The sequence below is a fragment of the Aulostomus chinensis genome, chromosome 7 (assembly GCF_037954235.1).
Source record: "Aulostomus chinensis isolate RoL2024-O1b breed Wild chromosome 7, RoL_Achi_v1.0, whole genome shotgun sequence".
In the NCBI taxonomy this organism is placed as follows: domain Eukaryota; kingdom Metazoa; phylum Chordata; class Actinopteri; order Syngnathiformes; family Aulostomidae; genus Aulostomus; species Aulostomus chinensis.
The window spans coordinates 16,880,859-16,903,209 of record NC_141326.1 but is presented as its reverse complement, the minus strand read 5'-3'; the positions used below and the strand labels follow the sequence as shown (position 1 = coordinate 16,903,209).

The window sequence follows — 22,351 nt, the reverse complement described above, 5'->3', positions numbered from 1 at the left end:
GTGTGTCAGGCTGCAGGATGGGGATATCCCCGGCTCATTGCACTGCCTCTTAGCCCTGCTTCCTCTATTACTGTTAATAAGATAGCACAAAACAGCAGAGAGAGAAAGACAGACGGACAGATGGACAGAGAGAGAGAGAGAGAGAGAGAGTATAACTGATTCCATTTCATGAAACGCTTCTCAGCTCCTCTAATCTATAAAGCAGCTCGACTGGCAGAAATATCTACTCAAAGCAATTTGTGTTTTAAAAAACTGAATTTGAAACCTATAATCTGAATTTTTATATCAAATAACTCCTTTTGAAAACTGAATATTACCTGCGCATTTTACAATTGAATCAATTTGCTTAAAACAGAATTTCAAACTGTATTAATTTGTACAATTCAAAATCAGTTCTTGGAATTGAAAACTGAGGAAAAGCAATCAAGCACAGATGTACAGATCTCCTTGTCATTTGGCCGTTTCTGGTTTTAACTTTAAAAAAAACCCCAAATCCTGCTTAATACACACAAAAGGTGCATTTCTTTTTTGGTGTTATTTGGTTTATTTGTTTTTCACCAGGACCAACAGCATCGAGCAGCCTGGTCATTTTATGCAGCATGTTAGTAGCGTGTGATGGAGTTGTAGCTTTACAATAACCAACAAACTGCAACATTTGGCAAATATTTACTTGCACAGACATGTTTCTCTCATGAGAGAACACAGCCACATGTTTACACTTTTTCTTTTTTCTTTTTTTTGTTTAACACATCAGTGTGTAATATTGACTCGACAGCCTCCAGTCACACATTTTCCTCTGGTGGTTTGACCCTTTAAATAGGGTGAGCACCAACTGGTGTGCGAGGGCAGTGTTCTGCTGCGCTGTGTTAGACGGTGTCTCTGGGTAATTGTTTGTCATTTCTCACAATGCTCTGCTTTTGGCATTGATTTCAGCAGTGTTCTCATTTTTCTTCTTCCAGCGCAACCCCCCCCTTCATACCACCCCGCCCTATCCCAGGCAGGCAGGATATCCTGGGGAAGACGCTGGGACATATAGCTAACACAGACAGTTCAGCTTCCTCCAGAGAAGAATTTTGTAGTCAAGTTCTCACTTTCTGCTTCACGCCAAGAAGCTTTTTGTTCATCAGCGTGTTCAGCATCTCTGTAGATTGTCAGACGTGACAAGACAAACATCCTAAATAGACTGAGTTTGTTCCCTGTGCCAAAAACAGGAAGCTGATTCACCAAGAAGGCAAATAAACAGGGAGTTGTTTCCTAGCAACCTATTCCGCTGAAAAGTTGTGTACATATTTATAATCTCGCATTATGTCACATCCACCGTCATAGCACCGCTTCACTGCTGTGTTAGCTTAAACCCTCAACTGCATCCTACTTAGGATTGAAACCCAGGCCAATTTACTCCCACTGAACTCATCTGGTACTGTTTCCTGTGAGAATAGCTCTGTCACTGATCATATTCCTTTCCCACTGACAAATACCATTCCTTTATGATAGGAAGCAGACACTCTAGCACATGCCTAAAATAACCAAGACACACAATCCTCCCTCTGTCTAGAAGCGGGTGCATTTTTGTCTCTTCTCTTACAATCTTTTATATGTGGTCTGATAAACGGTGGGCACTCATTCAAATCATTTCAAGCAAGTGTGTTTTTTGGAAGAGGAGGATAATGCAATGGCCAGAACCCCCCACTCCCCAACCCCCCAAATCAAGACCCAGCTATACATGGTTGGGTTCATTAAGTCTCTCAGACTCTCATGTCCAATTTATCATTTGTTCTAATTTTCCACTGGATCCCATGTCAATAAATAGACTCATGACATGCAGGCAAATATCCAGAATGGGAAATCTGTGTGTCCTCACTAATTCCCAGACCCATTCCAGTATCCCTGTTTTCAAGCAGAGAAATTATTGAAGAGAGGTTGAAATTGAACTTGTGACTTCCTACTGAAGAATGTTGATCACTATCCAGGTCTGGCATCCATCTTTGTTCTGATTGCCAAAGTCCAGAGCCGTATGTGAGAAAATCTTTTCCCAGAACCAACGGTGAAAGGTGGGAGGAAGGGGAAGACATTGTTTCCTCTTCAAATTTTTTCCAGTGCTTTGTTTATATTTTTGTAATCGTTTAATTTGTTAGCAGCTAGCTTGAGGCATGTTTGCATTTGATATCCCCACTTAGGCACACAAACACACAAATACACACACACACACACACACACACACACACACACACACACACACACACACCTCTGCAGAGTCTGTTGGTGGCTGAGGCCGTTAACTGCATCTCTCTGGGGATAATGTCTTATTTGCATAGTTTGTCTGGAAAACATTTCCACTGCTCCAGTCCAAGGTTTATCAAAAACCCAGTGTGTGAGAGGAAGTGTGTGTTTGAAAATGAATATATGAAAAAAAAACAGAAAAACTGCTCTTGTAGAGATTAACAGTTCAGCACATAACAAATTCCCATGAAGTTCTCAATCAACCGTGGTGAAAAATTTGATTTGTCATTAATGTTTCCAGTGGGAATGTGTTTGAGTCTCTCAGTGATTTGCAAGCTGTTTGATGTTAAACATTTAAGATGCAAGTGCCCCCCCCCCCCCCCCCCCCCCATTCTACATAACTGTGTGTCATAAGCTTCTTAGTCATGCCAGGATCTAATATCTCTGGTAAAGTGAGAATATAGCACGCTACTTGATAGCATGTCTCCCCGCTTGATTAATTACAGGCTCTTGGATTCTCACTCACTCGTATCCTCACATGCACACATTCTAAAGGACTGATCTGACTCTCTCATTAAAGCCGCAGTATTAGATTTGTAGAGAACGGGATTTTATTTCTAGTTTTCCTGCTCGGAAACCCATATGGAATTATCTTTCATCTGAAACTCCTAACTAATACATTCAAACTGGATTCGACATCCCTGGTATATTTGTTTGATACGATAGAATTTGAGACCGTAAAGGATACGTGAGAGTAAAACCGCAGTTGATTCGAGTGATCTCAAACGTTTATGAATTGTGCAACGTTTAGAGTTTCCGACATCTTGCAAGTGTTGTTTGAAAATCTTTCAAGACTTACGGGAGATGTGAAATTGCAAGTAACGTGCAGGGAAAAACTTCATTGTGAGTTCAAGTGTGCATGACTGTGAATGATTGAAAGGTAAATTTCACTTTTTGGGGGGGCAAAATGGAGCTGTAAGTCACAAAACCTCTGGGCAATGTTAGCCTGGAAGTGTTTCAGTCCCCTGGATCCTCAAGATCTGGGTGTGAAAAGCATAAATGCAGCCTTATTTTACACTGCTTATGGACAGTATATGTGTGTATTATATTTTCATAGAAAGAGCAATAGGTCTCCATGACGGAGACATATCCAAAATAAATTGAACGTATACTGGAGATGTAATCTGCCATGCACATTCCTTGTATACAGTAGGACACACATAATTTTGACTTGATTCCTTTTTGCTGAATACAATTTCTCATGAAAAGATTGTCAAATAACATTTTTCCAGAAACCAGTTGTCATGTTAGGGAATATTCTGAGTTATACAGCTCACAAACTACAAGACCTGGCTGCTGTTTCATTGGGCCAAAGTTGAACCGTCTGCTTGATAAATCTATCCATCTAAATCCTCTAAGTGTGTCTGAGTCGTAGCCAGAGCCACCGCCGAGTGGCCTCCTTGGATATGACGTTCGGGTTGTTGGGTTGTTTTGTTTTTTTGGAGGTGGTCCCCCTCTGTTGAGTGAAGCGCTAGGTTTAACTGTAGCATTAGTGATGGGGATGTAAGGGCTTATAATGTTTTAAGTTCAGAGGTTAGGGCCTCAGTATAGAATGGTAATCCCAGAGGATTACGAGGGGAATCTGGTGAATATCTGAGGAAATCCCTCTCAGGGACTCCCAGATCCTCTGTTTGTGTGGATATATTATCCTCTATCAGTGTGCCCATGTGTGTTTACTGAAGAGAGGTTTAAAGTTTGTACATATGTCAACTTTCAGGGATAAGAGAGGAAATATCATTTTTCCTAAATGAAATATTATGAATTTCACACCTTCTTCCCTCCAGATATTTTGCAGGAAGAAGACTATATCAGCTATATTGGTATTGAGTTAAACTACATTATGTGCTCGATAGACTCATTTCATACCCTATGGAAGGAGAAGCACTGCAATATCAGTTATCACTTAGAGATAATTGTGAAAAGTCCAGTTGCATCACAATTTGATTGTTCTCTCCTCTGAATTCAACTCCTGAAATTCTTCTTTGTCTCTTTTAACAGCTTACATCTGCAAACTAAATTATGCATTCCTAATTTCAGTTGGACACGTTTGAACCTGTAGAAAGATGCAATGAGTGCCTGGTCACAAATCCACCAACTTTGTCCTATTAATACAAGTTCTCACATAAATGGTCACATAATTCCAACAGCAGAGCAAAAACTGAGCCCAGTCCTCGTGTGTAGCCGTGGCATATGATGGATCAGGTGTTTTTTATTTATAGAGTAAAAGCTTTCCACCTCCTACCATCAAATTCTGGCTCTGCCTGAAGCCAAGTAGCCAAATGGCGGACGTTCAATACATTTACAATGACAGGATTCCCAGCGAAAAAGAAGAGCTGCACACGCACACACACACACACACACACACACACACACACACACACACACACACACACACACACACGTGCTTGCCAAAGGGCTCTCCCTGCAGATGAGTTGGGTCATTTTTCATTTCTCTGGCTCACAGGAATCAAGTGTGTAGTAATGGAGCACAGACACATTGAGCCAAGGTTGTGGAGGGATGAAACCCAACTGTGGAGCGCAGTGAAAGCAGCGTGTGATGTGAAGGGACATATAGATCTTTTTCATTCCCCTGTTTGTCATTAGAGTTCTTCAGACTGGGATCCTGAGGGAAGATGAAAGACAGGTCTGATACTGCAGCGTGATCACACATCGACTCTCACTCCTCTGTTTTTGTTATGTTTCCCCTATTTGTCAGTTTGCCTCATCTCTAGTGTCTTTCCACCTTTTGTCTTACCTGCCCCCTGCCACACAGACACACACACACACACACACACACACACACACTGTCTTTTTTACCTTGCCATCATCACAGTGCCAGCGTGTTTTTGTTTCACCATCCCGCTACACCCAGCCCTCTTACATCACCAAGGTCAGTTTGCTCTCAGGATGGACTGAAGGAGGTGCAGGTGGGTCTGTCTTCCTATAGTGACTACCTGCCATCATCGGCTCAGCTGGATCGAAACACTGTGTGAAGGAAATCTTTGTTGCGTGCATTTTTGCTTGAGGTTTTTACCCAGGGGTCACACACTTGCCTCATACAGTGTCTCAGCTCGGTCTAATACGCTGCCTCCTCCTCTTAGTGCCCTACATTTCTGGCACAGTTTGCACGACAGCAACAGCAAGATCTCCCAGAAAGTTGTCATGACAACTTTTGTTTGTGTCTTAGGCTAAAGAGCATGGGGGAGTAGAGCAGGTCGAGCATTTGTGTGTGTGTGTGTGTGTGTGTGTGTGTGTGTGTGTGTGTGTGAGTGTGTGTGTGTTATACAGAGTAGTATCTATGATCCTGTAAGTCTAAAATGATCTTGTTCTGTACTCTGAAGGACAAACACACACAGAGTACACACAACAGGACAAAATTAGCAGACAGAGAGGATTTGAGTTCTCTCTCTCTCTTTTTATTACCCAAAACACCCTTTCTCGTGTCCCCTGCTGTTCTGTGTCAGTACATGTTTAATAGGCCGGTGGAATATATTAGGACTGTCACACTCAGAGGAGATCGCAGACAGGACTGTTTAATATTCAACATGCTAAATGATTCGAGTGTTTGATATTCTATCCAGATACAGGACAGGGGGGTGAGGCCATGGGAGTTCAACCTCTCTGCTATGCATGGTGCCCTTGAGTTGAAGCCACAAACTTAATGTGCATGTGTTTGCTTATCTGCTTATGAAAAAGATGTAGGAATAGATAAAGAGAGGCCAAATATAGCAAAATCTCATTTAACACTATGTTCAAGAATACACACGTATTGAAGATATTTATATATAACCAATGCAGACACAAACACCACGACGTCACTCACTTCCTGCATGAATTACCAGCAGGATCAGTGAACGCAGGGTCACTGAGGTCGACAGTGATTTCTCACTCTGTAAATTATAAATGAAGAGAGGTGTAGGGGTAAAGGATCCTTCCCCTGTGAATGAGGCTTTCTCTCTCTCTCCTCTCATACACTCACACACACACACACACACACACACACACACACACACACACACACACAAACTGGCATCTCAGCCCCCTCATTCATGCTCAGTAAGACTGGTTCATTGAGATAAAAGTCGGTGAGACATGACATCACACCTACCTCAGTGCTCTTCTTGTTAGCCTGTCAGTGGTCTGGCTCGCTCGCTCTCTCTCTCTCTCTCTCTCTCTCTCTCTCCCTTTTCTACTGTCTTTCCTCAGAAGCTAATGAATCACCACAGATATAGTTCATCCTTACAGCTGACACACGCACACACACACACACACACACACACACACACACACACACACACAAGTACTGTGCTCATGATGGTTTTATCAACCAAGTGCTCCCTTTGGACTAGAATTCTAGGAATGTCCACCACGTGTCAGTAAAGGGCAACACTGACCAGAGAAAGTCACTGGAGAGTTAGAGCGGAGACGGAACGACAGGGAAGGAAATGATTGGTGGAATAATATACCGTATGTGACTATTCTGAATACAGGTCACCTCTTTAAACATGCATTGCATTATAAATGTAGATAGCAAAGGAATGCATGCACATCACTCAGTAGTTACTTGCTCTCATCGTGTCACAGTCTGGCGCAGAATCATCCTCCTGGACCCTGAAATGTTTTTTTTATTTTCTTGGATGTCATCAAAAAAAGATATCTCCCGCAGTCCTCTTTTAGAGCTTTCAGTAAAAATATAACTTCAGGCTGTTTGAGTGCATACGTGTGCATCTTTGCGACCATGTTAGCGCGGCCACATAGTCTTGGCGTTCGTGAAGGAACATTAAAAATAGTTCATAATGGTAAAGAGACCAAAGGAAAGGAAATAAAACCTGGGAAGTTGAATTTACAGTACAAGATAACAGTCGACAACTCAGTGTAGAAGACTTAGCATTTAGCACAATTAGACTTTAAGTGAGAAATATGACAGAGGTACTGTTATGACTACAAGGCACATTAAAGTTTACTGTGGCAATTTATAAAAGTTAAATTCTGCTTCATCTCTTTTACACACTGGCTCATTTTATGTATATTATTTAGAGCAACCTTGGGGCTACTACTATTACAATAGTGATCCTAAATTATGAAAGAAACTATAGGTGTACATGTAAAATGCAAAATTTCAGCATGTTTAAGAGATGGTGCCTGAATCTCTTCAGTGAGTGCAAATGGGAAGCAAGTTGAACTTAAAGAAACATTTGTTTTGTTGGAAATATTCTTATTTGTCATTATCCTCAATGCCAAGCAAGAACGAGGATACCATTTTCTTCTCCGTCCACACAGTAGGGAATTGAGACCCACAGGGACTGCTAATTAGCTTAGCACAATGAATGGTACTGGGTGGTAAGTGTTAGCATGCCTCATTCAAAAATCATTAGAATAGATTAGTTTCGGGATCTTTGTTCATACAGAAGTAATCCCCCTCATCCTCTCCTGCAAGCGGTTGCTCTTTTAGTCATTGTTTCTTTGAATAAAGTTTTTAGGCGCATTGTCAAATCACTACGCCAGGAAAATAGTTCCAACTATGTGTTTAATTGTAAAATTACAATGTCTTGACATTTAAACTTATAATAACCCTAGTTATATCAATGCAGGCCATTTAAGAAAAAAAAAGCACATTTGATTACTTTTGATAGAGGTATGCAAACCTGCCCATCCACTACCATTCATTGTGCTAAGCTAACTAGAAGGTAGTGGTCCTCAGCCCCCTAACCCACTCACAGACGAGAGAAGGAGATCTATGACAATGTGTAGCTCTGGGGAGGATGACAAAAAAGTCTGTGTGTTCCTGAACTTGCTTTTATTGTGCAAACTTAACAGCCATGACCTTACCATGCCTTACATAGTAAAACACATCCATCTGTTATTTTTAGCCAAAGTCATGTTTTTAGGAAAAATGTGAGAAAACATTTCTTGAAAAAAAAAAAAAAAAAAAAAAAAGCAACAAGATTTTGGTGAAGTCTGGGAATGGAGCTTTGTAGTAAAATGAGAACAAAAAGGATCTGGCTACAGAAATATCTCCAGTTTGTTTGAAGTGCCAGTGTGTTTCTGATTTTAAAAAACGCCCTAACTGGAACCACATTTCAGCCCCAAAGTCACTCACGGGCAGGAGGGTGGAGCTCATAGACATACACATAAACATGCACATGCAGTCCCACACATACACACATATACACACTTGAGCAAACAAAACAGATCTCTCCCGGTCAGTCGTTTCTCTAGACATTCCTGGCTGCCTTTCCATGACCCTCCCTGCTCAGTCTCACTCTGCTGCTACATGAAGCACCAAGATGGAGAAGAAGATGGGTTTTGGCTCTGCTGTTATTTTTCCATCACGTCCTCAATAACCCATTCAACTGAAAATGTAGCGTATTAAGAGTAACAGTATGTTGTGCTGTTGTGATCTAATCTGCACCAGATGCAGATACTGTTGCATTGTGACGAGTCATGACTATATTATCATGAATCAAGACATGCTGTAAAAGTGACGTCTTTAAAATGTTTGCATAGCTTCCATAAATTCATGGGAGACAAAATAAGCAAGGCAAATGTGTGTGTGTGTGTGTGTGTGTGTGTGTGTGTGTGTGTGTGTGTGTGTGTGTGTGTGTGCCTGTGTGTGACAGAGAGATTCTCCATCTTGCTTCAATTAACATTCAGCGCTGTTTTTATCACATTCCGGTGATATAGGTTACCATTTTGAGCACAGCCCATCAACCCCCTGCTCGACCTTAAAACCTGACTCTAATACCCACCGCCTGTGAAACCCACCTCACCCATCCAGGTCTTTCTCCTTTAGAAATCAGCACCTCATTATGACCACACCTCAACCCCTCGATATGAGCCCACCGGCTCCATAATAAGGCTACGCCAGGCCCCAGATATATCACACCTATAGCGAAGTGATTTCCTTTCTGAGCAACACTCTTTAGAGGTCGCGGAAAGGTTACGTATGAAAGTTGTGGGACATGAACGATGAAGGCAGTGGCACATTAAATCACAGATGTTTGCTATGGTTCTTCCTGCCTCGCTGCCTTTAATGTTTCTCTTCCCCTCTCCTCTGACATCTTTGGAGCTCCTCAAGCCCATTTCATGCAGGAACAATAATTAATAAACTCTAGTGGTTAAAGCATTCCGGATCTTCCTTTTGCAATATTTCAGTTTAGCCCTGTTTCTCTACTTTGTCACCCCTGACTTGCACTTGCTTCGAACAACAAGGTCCTTGTGATAGCAAACTGAGGAAGCAACCAATAAAAGCAGATATGTGTTTGACTGGAGAAAGAGAACGAGGGACGGGTGTGTATGTATTAAAGCCAAAGAAAGAGTCATCTGGAGATGTTTAAGTTGGACAGGCTAGTTTCCGGTGTATGGGACAGGCCAAAAATATCCAGAAACACAAAAATCCAGCAGTAGGGGAACGGATACACCTCCTTGTTTTTCTTGTGACCTTCTACATTCAGCTCACTAAGCTGAATTGGGGCTTGCAGCACACGCTATGGTAGCAACACAACGGTTCAAGCCAAGCACATTAAATTTAATTGCATCTTTGTATTGCCTAATGTCTGAGACTGCAAATTCAGGATCATGCGTTGTATTTAAAAAGTGGCTGCGTCCCAGACTGCGATGAATTTATCTGAAAGTCGACTACAGACGTGTTTTTATAATACTGGATTGTAATATGACAGAAACCAGACTAGCCTGCACTTCCCAAATGATTGTATTGATAGTTCCGACTGACTTTGATCCACTCTCTTTTATACACCTGGGTTCAAACACATTCTACAAATACATTTCCATGATTTTTCCACGCCTGGGAATAATTTTTTTATGACCCTATACTCTCTGAAATGCCTGTTTACAGAAGCAAAATATGAGATGCCAAAATGTATTTGTTGTAAAATATTTAAATTTTTTGCAGTTTAAAAGTAAAGGACATTTTCCCTCAGTCTAAATACAATACTTCCTCCAAAACGATTTTGTCTTTGATTCACTCACAAATACAGGTCACAAAAAGGTTCCTCTGGCTCGGCGCTACTGTGAACGAGCACTGAAGTCTCTTTTCCCACTCAAATCAAAGTATCTGTGGATTAATGAACATCCAGCTGGATAAAGAAGGTGTGGATTACACCAGGTGAAGCACTTGCGGGGGTTTGTAAATAAATGTTTTTGGGATAATTTTGCTGTTAGTTTGCGGCTTTTTGACACCGTTAGCTTCAAGCTAAATATACGTTGCTGGCTCCTCCAGCTTTCTAGAGTACAGGACACCTAGCTGTGAATACTTCAAAGACAAAATATAAAATATAATGGTTGAAGAATCACTTGAAATAAACCACATCCTGTAATATTCAAGTATTTGTGAAAACTAATGGCAAGACTTTTCCAGGTTTTCCATGACTGTACGAACCCCTGACATTAGTAGCTATTTTGGGTACCAAAAAAGTGGGTTGATTTTGAGTGTGGTTGTTACAGCTGCAGCTCCAGCAGGTGAACACAAGCTCCCATTTTAGGTCATACAAAAAAAGAAGAGAGAGAGACAGAGAGGGAGTCCTGGTGGATAGAAGGCCAAATCACTCAAGTGCTGCGGGAGGGATTGAGAGACAAAACCAGGGCACAGAGACACCACATCACCTGAAAACACCGTTTTTTGTATTGTGGAAACTAAAACACACCTGTTATAGACAGCTGTAGTAAAGTGAACAGCGGGGCAACTATTATATCACACCGTAGGTACTTGGTAGTAAGCGGAGCATCACATGTTTCAACGGTAGACTCTTGGTGTGCTGTGCAGAGCAGACACAGATGTCTGTTTGGGTTTGTATTAAGCACACACGCAGAGAGAGAGAGAGAGAGAGAGAGAGAGAGAGAGGTCTGCAGTTTCTCATGGCTGTGAGCCGCCGCTGCAGAATATTTCCCCTCTTCTCCACCTCTCCCCGCCCCCACATCTTGCCTCCATTATTCCCGTGTTTTCCAAGCAACTCGGATGACAGCGAGAAACATAGCTGGAGAAGTAAAAGCAGCAGTCTGGGCTACATTCGCCCCCTCTCTCTCTCCCTCTCTCACCGGCGTCCCCCCAGTCGTTGGTCGCTATCTGACTATTAGTGCGTTCTCACCGCGAGAGCACGGCGCCGGTAGCGAAGGGAAAGCAGAAGAGGAGGAGGAGGAGGAGGAGGAGGGGTTGTTGGACCGGGACTAGCCCCGTGAGAAGCTCACTACAGTCGGAAGCAGGGATGAGAGGGACGCCAGCTCTGGTAACCGCCAGTTAGCATTGAGTTGTGGCTGCGTGGAATGGCGAGGAGGATCCGTGTTTAGGAGCTACACCGAGGAGCTGCTGCTGCTGCTGCTGCTGCTGGCCACTAACATGGATGCTGATGTACCTCCTCCTCCCTTAGGCCGGCCAGGAAGAGGGCTGTTTTTTGACCGTTTTCAAGCAGTCACACGACTCCTTTCTTTCTGGGATTAATAAATCGTTTTTTGTTTTTTGTTTTTTTGCATCTCCCTCCCGTAGAGTCTTTGTGTGTGCGTGCGTGCGTGCGTGCGTGGGAGCCTCACAAGAAGCTTTTTAAGGTAACAACTAACCAGTCCTGGTCAAGCATCACTGTTATTTTGATGTGTGTGTTTTTTTTTAAATAAAATATCATCCTTCATGTCAGTGACTCAGGTCTGACGATGCAAGTTTTTAGCTCATTCCAGCCTGACTAGTAATGATTGAGAAATGTTGATTTGGTAGATGAATCACACTCAGCAGGACGTGATGTAGCCTCATGGTTCTCTCAGCAGAGCTCATGTTTACAATAGAGGTCAGAGGCATGATTCATGTGGTTTAACATGAGAGAAACAGTCACCAAAAACCTGGTGAAGTCTTTTTTTTTTTTTTTTTTTTTTTACAAGATAGCAATTTCAAAGCCTGGAAAAGTTTTTGAAAATGAAATAAATCTAGAAAATATTGGGAGAAGTCATTAAAATTCTACAATACCTGCATCTGATGAGGTTCAGCTGAGATTTACAGAGAAATATCTCTTGGTTAATATTGATTTTGATGTGGCTTTCTTCGGTCTTTCTCTGGTTGTATATAAAATCATAGTATTTTGAATTAGCAAATACCAGGTCTGGAAAAGTTTTTGTAAAATTAAAAAAAAACCAACAACTTAAGCCTCAGTGTTTGCGAAAGCTGTAGAAAGAATGGCCATATTCAGTGCAGCCACATTATATGACGTTAAAAGTTGCAATTTTTTTCATCTGTGATGAATGACAACAAGCTATCCATCAAAACTTTATTACATTAAGTGTCATGGCAGACAGAAGAAGCACGGTAGCATTTGTCAAACACTATAGAATGAATTTTATAACTAACACCATTAAGTGTTTCTCACTTCCAGATTGGACACTCTAAAATTAGCCTGCAGGCAGTGATTTGTTACCTTGACGTAAAGGTTTGTACTAGTCCCATGTGCCTCAAGCAGAATGCCGGCAAGAGTGTTTTATGTGTGTGTACTGTCTGCATTGCAGTTAAAAGCAGAAGGATACTTGTGCAAGGTGTTTGTTAAACATTAGTCGTCTCCTCCTCTTATCACTAGTCCAGCCTCAATAGTGGAAAAGGGATATTAGATTTGCCAGACTGACTTTTTGATCACATGACTTCTGAGTGCTGCCACATCATACATGTTAAAGAATGAAGAAGTGTTCAGGAGGAATACACGATTCTGAATGTGTCAACATCTCGATTCCTTGAGGGTCATAATTGGATACTCAGTTGGGACGTAGTGCAAAATCAAACCGTTTTTTAATGCTTTTTATTGGTAATGGACAGTAAAAGTCCTGCACTTAGGGGAGGAAAGGCAGTGTTTCAACCCTGGGATTCAGGGTGGAGACGCTGTGAGGAACCAAGTCACGTATCTCTTGGTCAGACCTTTGTGGATCGCCTGTTAGATTTCCTGGAGGGTTAGAGTGTCACCACAGAAGCCTACATCGCGGAGTAACGTTAGCTGTGCATAAGTGGAGCTACGGCTGTCAACGTCTGTGGGATATAGTCTGACATGTTGGTCGCTTCTTTCAGTGGCTTGAGGGCCATTTCTTCTCTGTCGGTGAGATCAGCTTGGTTCGCTGCACTGATGTCAGGTCTGCATTTTGTCACCTGGAGAAAGAGGAACTGAGCATTAATGGCTGTTTTTTTGGGCTCTTGTTTACCTTTTGTTTTTTAATCAGGGCCACTTTCAGAGTCTTTCTCAGTAGATCTGACGATTCTAGAGCGCTCTGTGGGACGAGGATGTCTGAAGCACTTGTTTGAAGATGCCTTGCTGCTACTAAGTTCGCGTCTTTCTTGCTCTCATGCCACAGTCGTGAGTGTCTGGGCTGTAAGGACTCAAGGCCAAAACTGGTGGCTTTAACCACCATTTAAAAGAATTTCTGAACCAATTGTGAATTGAATAGAATCACAGACGTTATGTGATTGTTTTTCCCCCGTCCTCTCTTTTTGCACGCTGTTAACCTTCATTCCACTGATCTGCTTCTCATTAGATAATTGAATTCACTGTATACAGTATAAACATCTAACGTCCTGGAAGGTTGGAGATAAAAACAACAACCAAAAAAAAAAAAAAATGTGTGTAAGTGTCGCCTACTGTGTGCACAGGTGCACCCTCAAACCACAGGAGATGAATGGCGAGTGGGAGGGTAACCTGAGCCCTTCAAAGTGTTTAGGAGCTACACACACACAAAGTTCACACAGGGATGAGTGTTAAGACACCGCTCTGTCTTCAGGTCTTTGCTAAACTCTCACCTCCAACCTGTCACCTTAATGCAAACTGGCAGAAGTGGTGAGAAGTTTGTCATGGACACACCTTCACCACATCACCACAGCCTCAGGTGGCTAACATGATCCTCATGGGTAAGAGCTACAAACCAGTTACGCTTGTACTCCTGTTTATGTCTTTTAGAGGGAGTTTCCATTGACACCATAATAGCTGTGTTTTCATTTAAATGTTGATCGAATTTTTAGCTGATGGTGGAAAAGTTGCACTTAAGGAAATTTGCATTAGGTGTGATTTCATCAACTGGCTTAGGGGTGAATCAAATAGGCTGTAATGGAGCGGAAGAAGAGTCGTATTTGCCATCTAATAAAAGAAAAATGGAGCAAGGTCTTGAGGGTTATGCTTTGTGATGGTTCTTTGCTGCCGTGCTGCATGCTGTCAAGACACAAAAGGAAGGTGGCGGATATTCGGCAGCAGAAATAGCCGGTCGGTCATATGAGTTAGAGATTTGCTGCATCAGAGCTGAGTGGTTAATGGGGATTCCATCTCCAGTTTTTATTGGTGTTCTAAAAAAGAAAAAACAACTTCAAACAAGTGTCAAAGGTTTTCAAATGTTGCAGTTTTAATCAACATTTTCTGAAGCAAGAACTTCAAAAAATACATTGGTGGAACCGCAACTAATAAGGATGGCTCTCCCCCTGCTTCCTTCTTCTCCAATTTAACCCCCCCACCCGTCAACTCACCCACCCACATCCCACTGCTTCCCCATGCAGCCGCCCCACTCCCTCCCTCTCCCAGATGTGAGGGAAGTATGGGAGGAGCTAGTAGGTGTTTGTGTCTCTTAGGGTCTGCACACTTCCTGTTAAATTGTAGAGAAACTCCACATGTGCAGCAAGACACACACACACACACACACACAGACAAACACACAAACATATGCATCACCCCCTAAGATGCTGGCACAGTTTGCACCTCCGTGTACTTCTTCAGGGTCGTGTCAAAACCTTTTGCCGTGGATTTGATCTGAATTTCATTGCCAACTTTCACTTTGCAAAGATTGGCTTTGTCTGTCGTGTGGATGTTTGGTCTCACTTGTGCCTCATATTTCCCACAGTTGACTTTATCATCGTTGCACCTGCTTCAGTGTTTATGCCTGAACTTGGCAGCTCTATTCAGCAAACATTGTATCAACAACACAACCACCCCAGTGAACACTGTCAGCAGGCACCCATTGTGGTCACTGTAGTGCACTGATGGATAATGGTTTTCCTGCTCAAAGAGGAATGCTAGAAATGTCCGTGAGCGCCGGACGTTGTCTCTATCGGCCCATTGTGCCTAGTTAGCAGCGAGCACAACTAACCTTGTTAGGCTGAGGAGTGGTTTCATTCACATAACACATATATGGCAGAATACATGGCTCACACACACTTACAGATCTGTCGGTGCATCATGTTCCTCTCTGATTTGATGAAATATATAACAGTTCTTTGATAATGGGATTGCATCAGGTGAAAGCCTGTGCTCATGACTGTTGTACATTAAACGAACAAGAATATTGACAAGCATCTTTTTGTATTCCATCTTTCAGATGACAGAGGGGAGGCGATGTCAGGTCCATCTCCTGGACGACAGGAAGTTGGAGCTCCTTGTTCAGGTGAGTGTCTCTTCTGTCACCTTTCCTTCTCTCTCTTTTTCTGCAGACTCTTAGAGGTAGGGAGAAGGGATGCTGCTGTCCCGCAGGACTCAGTTACTGCTGAACAAGTGAAATTTGGTCAGCAGTAGGTGACTTTGCTCTTTCTTCATGCTCACCTGATCTCTTTGCGCGCGCGCACACAACACACACACACACGCGCGCGCCTGCCCTGCTTTGCTCGATAACTGGGATGCTCCCAAAGGAGCCATGCAGCTATGCATCCCAATGCCAAGTTCAGTCCAAATGATGTTCCAAACAGAAATCTTACTTTCCACCCCCAGAGTTCCTCTGTACTCAAGGCCACACCCACCTGTCTACCTCATCCGTCCATCCATCCGAGTGTATATTGTTCTATCTATCGTCGTCTCTTTTAATTACTGCATGTAAGCCTCAGAATGTCTTGGGAAACTAAAGCAGCATGATGCCCCCTCCCCCTATTTCCAGCCCTTCATCCTCCCAGCAGGACGTTCTGCGGTAATGACCAAAGACAGCAGCGGCGGCAGCACCAAACACACCCTTCACTGTCACACTTGCATTCACTGTCATGCCCCAACTCTTTTCAACTCGCTATTTGCTTATGTAGGTCCGCTCTGCTTTATGTCCTGTTCTATAAAATCCTGGTAATAGAAGTTTTTAATGGCACTTTTTATTGCAATTTAAAAAAAACCCACACATGTCACAGCAGATGGTGGGTTTCAGTTTTTGCATCCTCTGCACCTCTTTATGTTGGAGTTTTTGCTTATGGCTCTGATTCTCCCGTAACCTCTAGTATGTCATTGACATTCACCTTTTGCTCACACACTTTGGCTTGGTTGAATGCACTGAAGTTTTTTTTTTTTTTTCTGTTTTTGATTTTTACCCAAAGCTCCAAATACCCAAATTTCTGGCTATGATGAGAAATGGAATCAAAGTTACAGGGGAGGCGACAAGCTTTTACTGCCTTCATGGAGCATACTGTTGATCGTGATCGTATGTGGGTGATGCAGCGTGCTTTTGTGTTTACATCGATGTTGGTCATAGCTGGAGTCGATAAATATTAATGTCTACTGCAGGCTCGTTTAATCCGGGAGTGAATCCCGGTTAAACCTTTTCCCACTGCAGAAAAAAGCCAGATGTTAGCGTGTGTTAGCTTTTAGCAGGGGTTTAAGCCATTGGGAAAAGGGCTTTAATGACCTGTCTGACGCCTTTTTCATAATGAACGTACCTGCACGCACGCATTCATTCTTAGCCTAGCTAAATCTGCTTAAAAATGGTGATTGACTCATTTACCAGTGCCAGTAGATGAGCAGCCATTCTGGTTTTCTTTGTTTGTTTTTTACAGTGCATCACGTTTAACACCATAAACACACCACAAAACCGTAAACAAACCGTTTGTAGGAGAAAGCCGAGTGGGAGGCTGTGAGGGTGCTCTGTATTTGTTGAACTCAGTGCAACTGAACAGCAGATGGGCTGAATTTGTGGCTGAGATGACAGTTCCATATGTCAAATACAATGTAGGCACAAGTTTTATTGCCAAAAAAACACCAGTGTCCAATACACGGTCATGTGACCCGGGAGCAGATGCTGATCAGACCCGTTCACACTGCAGAGAAATACCAGATGTTAGCAGGTTTGTAGGCCAGTGGAAAAGGGGCTTTAGCTCCTTGGGGTCTGACCATTACCCAATTCCCCTGGAAAGAGAGAAAGACAAAAGAGGGTAATTGCCCTGAAATAGGAGAAGGAGAGCAAAGGAGAAAAGAAAGATTGACACAGAAACTCTGGTGTTTTCACGAGAGAGTAAAGGGGGATGAGAGTTCAGAAATGGAGAGACAGAAGATGACACTAAAGGGAAGGGAGTACAGAGGAGAAAATGGGAGGGGAGGGGGGGTGCAGGTCTGCTGACTTTCTGATTTGATTACTGTGCCAGAACTGATCCGCTCCTTGAAATTGGTACTTCTTTAACGACTCTTCTATTATCCCTCTCTCCACCTCCCCGACTTTCCACTCTCCTCTCGATATCTTCTTTTGTCATTCAGCCTATCCACATTTTGAGCCATTGCTGCTCTTCACCTTCATTTCCTGGGTCATCTCTCTCTCCATCTATCCTTCCTTCTGTCCTTCCTGTCTTCCTCTCATTCATCAGTCTTTTACCATGGAGAAAGGAAGCGATTAGCAAAATAAAAGATTAAAGAAAACATTTCAGCAGGGTTGGTCGTATTTAGCTTCTCGAACTTGCTTTTAAGATTGCAGTTGATTGTTTAAAATATGGATTAAGAGAGTTTTACAGACAGGTGATCTGATCTGTTTTTTACATAATGTTAGTAATGTTACTTCTGCTGTTTCTCCTCTGTATCAGTGAGCAGGAAGGCATGATGAAGAGACAAAGACAGAGAGAGAGAGAGAGAGAGCGGATGTCATTAACAAACCACTGTCGAATAAATCAAGACACTGCTGTGTCTCTTTGTTTTTCTCTCGCTCTCTCTTCTTTCTTCTATCCACTGAGCGGATATTCAGTAGGCCAGGGAGTCGTTTGGGGGGACCACAGAGTTACAGTGTTATTCTTAGTTTTTCAGTGAACTGAGAGGCAGTCGAGTCCTCTCCTCATTTGCTGAAATACATTTCTTCAAGGAATGACCATAACTCATAGTAATATCAAATATTAAAGAAGTATCGCACACTCTACTCAGCTATTTGATGTGCAGTATCAATGTGCTCCAGCCTTTTTTATTGAAGTTTCTTGTTTCTTTGTGTCATTCATGTAACATCTGCCAGCTGTTTTAATCTTTGACATTTCATTCACTGGTTTTCTTTTCCCTTATCCCCTTCGACCTACATTTGATAGTAAGTCCTCTGTGGTTCGGTTTATGGAGCAACGCCTCATTGGCAGGAAACTATGCCAACATACCTTTTGACCAGGTTGTAAAGATAGACACCAACGACTAAGTAAACCGCCAGGTGAACATATATGCCAGTCATATATTGTTATCACTCCCAAATGATTAATAGTGGGGAGGCTAATGGGCAGGTAACAGAGTACTGAGTTGTGATTATTCTTTCTGCCAAAAAGCTTCTGTTTTCAGTTCAGTTTGTCTGTTACCACAATTGTGCAAACGGCTGATGGTTTGCTTGGAGTGGTGTTGCGTGGACGGAAGAAGAGCCAAATACACAAAGGGGTTTAACGTAGTGAAAAATACCTTTTTGGAATTGTAATTTAGTCTGGCATTGGGATTAGTTGAGGTAAAAATGGAGGACAATGACATGATATTAGATGCAGATTGAATAAAAAAAAAAATTTCTTGTTCATTTATATCTCAAGAAATATTATATCAAACATAAACAAAAAAAATCAGTTCTATTTTTAAATATTATTTTCACAATGTGGAATTGCATAAGTGTGGGCTGTACTTGGTTTCAGAAATGGTTGATAGGTTTTAGATGGTTGAATGGACCAAAGAAGAAACTGGAACACGTCATTTTTTGCTCTAGAAAATATTAATAAGCATTTATCAACATTTCTGATCATTTTATAAACAAATTGATTCGTCCAAATGATCAGCACCTGATCTTAGTTGTCAAGTGTCAGTGTCTCTGTGAAGAACGTGACACTGAGGAAGAGCATTTTTTAAAATAGTAAGATGATGACCTCAGATCAGTGGTATAAAAATGAATAGAATTGATATTTGGCATGAGGTAAAAAAAGCCTCTTCCTAATTCAGTCTGCCAAAGATAACTCAGTTATCATCTATGAATCTGACGAGCTCTCTGCAGAGCTGGGTTCATGACTTGCTGCCAGCCAGACAAGCAAGTGTGTTCGTCTGTGGGCTTTACCTCCTTGTAATTCCTGTACTGTTAATTACCTGTGCTGCTGAGGAAGCACGGGCTAAATGTCTTTGAGTACTAATGCTGTCTAAGCTAGCAGAGACTGTCTGATAGATGGTTCCGTAGTCTGAGGGTGTGCGTGTGTGTGTGTGCGTGTGCGTGTGTGTGTGTGTTCAGTCTGCTATATTGCATACTATATTACCTGTCATTCTCTTTCTGTGACACTGTTGCTATCTTCAAAAACATTATTACACATCCCTATCTGCCATCCGAGCAGATAAAGTGTATTGTTAGGATGTGTGCGTGCAGGAGTCACTTGAAGAGGGAAACCTAACTCAATTATACTAGTCAGTTCCGTCTTTTCATAACAGTGTTGAGACAAGACATTCCCTCTTTTATATTCATCCTCATTGCATATTACGCAAGGTTTTTGTTTGACGTTTTCATAGTGCTGCTGGTTTATCTCCGTGTCCACGTGTCCCTGTCCCCTGTTTGCTCGTCTGTGGTCGCATGGATGGTGTTTAATTGATATTGTTGCCTCTGACTGCTGTGTAGTAATGAGACACCTTCCCTGTGTGCATCTCAGACTGAACCAAAACATTTATTACTGCTGATACTTTAAAGACAGTGTGTTAAATACCTTGAAGTTAGTGTTATTGCGGTGAAGGGCCGCTCTCGCCCAAGATACAGTCTTTATCTTCCTGTAACACATAGTTCATTTATATGCTTGTGATTTGCTTCTGGTGCATTCTAGAAATAATAAGTACTGTAAAATGAAACAAATATTCCAATATACTCACTACTTCATTCGTAGAAAATTGCATGCAACTTCATTTAGTTATGCAACCCTGGACACAGGCCGCTGTCCGCGTGACATTTACTTGAGAATTAACATGGAATTTAAGCCACTGGAGTAACTTGTGTATGTGTGTGTGTGTGTGTGTGTGTGTGTGTGTGTGTGTGTGTGTATATATATATAATATGTATGTATAATTATCAGAAGCAGTGATTTGAGCCAGAATCGGACGGATACCAAGTATCATATCAACACATCCCTACTTTTTTCTCTGAAAATAAATGACTGATAGCTGTTGTAATGTTCCTCGACATAATAATATGCAAGCAAGTTTTGTGGTCAAATCAGAATTGCAAAAGGTCAGAGGGACACAATCAGCTATTACGTTAGCCCAGTTCTTATATGTAATATTTTGACGTATATAACTGAAACATGGGGACATAAAGTACATCTCAACCTACGTGTTAGCTTCTCCTTAAGCTCTTCTACTGTTTCTAATCTCTCTAGAGCCTTTTTGTGTAGCAAATATCACTGTAGGCGTTGCTCTCATATGTGATCTAGGTCAGTAGCGATGTGCGTGGGTGTGTGTGAATGTGTGTGTATGTATGCTTCAAATGACATCACCACCTTCTCTTTAAATAGCTCTCAGTAGTTTCTACCACCGAGGTTGTAGCTGTGCAGTTAGGAGATAGTAGGAGACCTCGGGGTACGATTAAGAATATGCACCCTGTGGCACTGAAGTTGTGCATTTGGCTGCAGCAAATTTCTCCTTTCCTCGTTTATCGTATAGACCAGAATTTATTCCTGCTGTAAGTTATGAGTGGGCTGCTCATATGTGTGTGTGATGAAAGGCAGCATGAAGCCAGTGAGGCACACCCATGGTTAACCTCAGGGTGGGGCGTGCTGCAACTCAGGATGTCACAACCCAGCAGCATGTGGCAGCAGCAGCAGCCTCTGCTTAACTTTAAGATGCTCGGCATGCTCCGTGTGATGTGAGGAATGGAAGTTGTCATGACATACTGTATAGCTTTGAACAGTATTCCACAGTATTACCAAGCGACGACTAGCAAGCTCGCTCTCTCTCTCTCTCTCGCTCTCTCTCTCTCTCTCTCACTCTCTCTCTGCAATACAGTGGTTCAGCCCAGAGGCATGACTCTGCAGTAAAGGTGTGGGTCACAGGCTCACAGGAGAGTGGGAGGGAGGCGAAGGGCAGGGTACCTGCTCTGTCAGCAGCATTCTCACACTTCATCCATCTTTTTGTCTCATTAATATCCTCCCTCTCTTACTCTTTGCCTTTCCCTGGTGTTTGTCAGAATGCTTAGTCACTGCAGAAAATCAATAGCTGATACAAATGCATGCAAAGAGAATGCTATAATGAAACTGCAGTATGTATAAACTATTAATATCACACCCTAGACATGCTCTAACTGAAAACGAATACAACCACAGCCAGAACAGTGATCAACCGTGATCTCTTTGTCTGCAGCCCAAGTTGATGGCAAAGGACCTGCTGGACCTGGTGGCCTCTCATTTCAACCTCAAGGAGAAGGAGTACTTTGGAATTGCATACACAGACGAAACGTGAGTCACGTTCAAAAATACGATTCCACTGAGTCAACTGATCTAATATCCTGTCAACATTTCTATGAACGTCTTGAAGACGTATGTGCAGCAAAAGACAGCTGCTATAGAAGCACTGTTCTCTACCTCATGAAGAGAACTTTAGTCTCCACTTATGAGCACTTGGTTTGACATCTTACAGTAAAACTGATTAATTTGACCTGGTTTACTCTGATTAAGGGTGTGACAATACACTCGTCTCACAACATGTTATACAATATTGGGTTCACGATTTTGATATTTTTAACTCAAAGGAATGGTGACACCACGTCGCTGGGAAAAAAATCCATTGTTATGTTATTTTGGAGCAAAATCATATCTTATCATCACATCTCTAGTTCTGATAAATATCCATATATAAATATTTTCAAATAAATTCCTGTAGATTTTTTTTATGGCTCTTAGATTAAAAATGTTCCATAT

General features: G+C 42.1%; 1 protein-coding gene across 12 annotated transcripts in view; it reads left to right on the top strand.

Annotated features, from left to right (window-relative positions):
• The window catches only part of frmd4a (FERM domain containing 4A), a 108,455-nt gene that overhangs the window by 57,217 nt on the left and 28,887 nt on the right, over positions 1-22,351 (top strand). For 11 of the 12 annotated variants that reach the window (XM_086208835.1, XM_086208836.1, XM_086208834.1 and 8 more), the window contains exons 2-3: positions 15,610-15,675; positions 21,795-21,889. In XM_086208835.1, the coding sequence (XP_086064961.1) occupies positions 15,610-15,675; positions 21,795-21,889 (161 nt within the window). Of the gene's footprint in view, positions 1-11,206; positions 11,839-15,609; positions 15,676-21,794; positions 21,890-22,351 lie in introns of those variants that run through there. The other variant, XM_086208837.1, reaches the window with a different exon arrangement.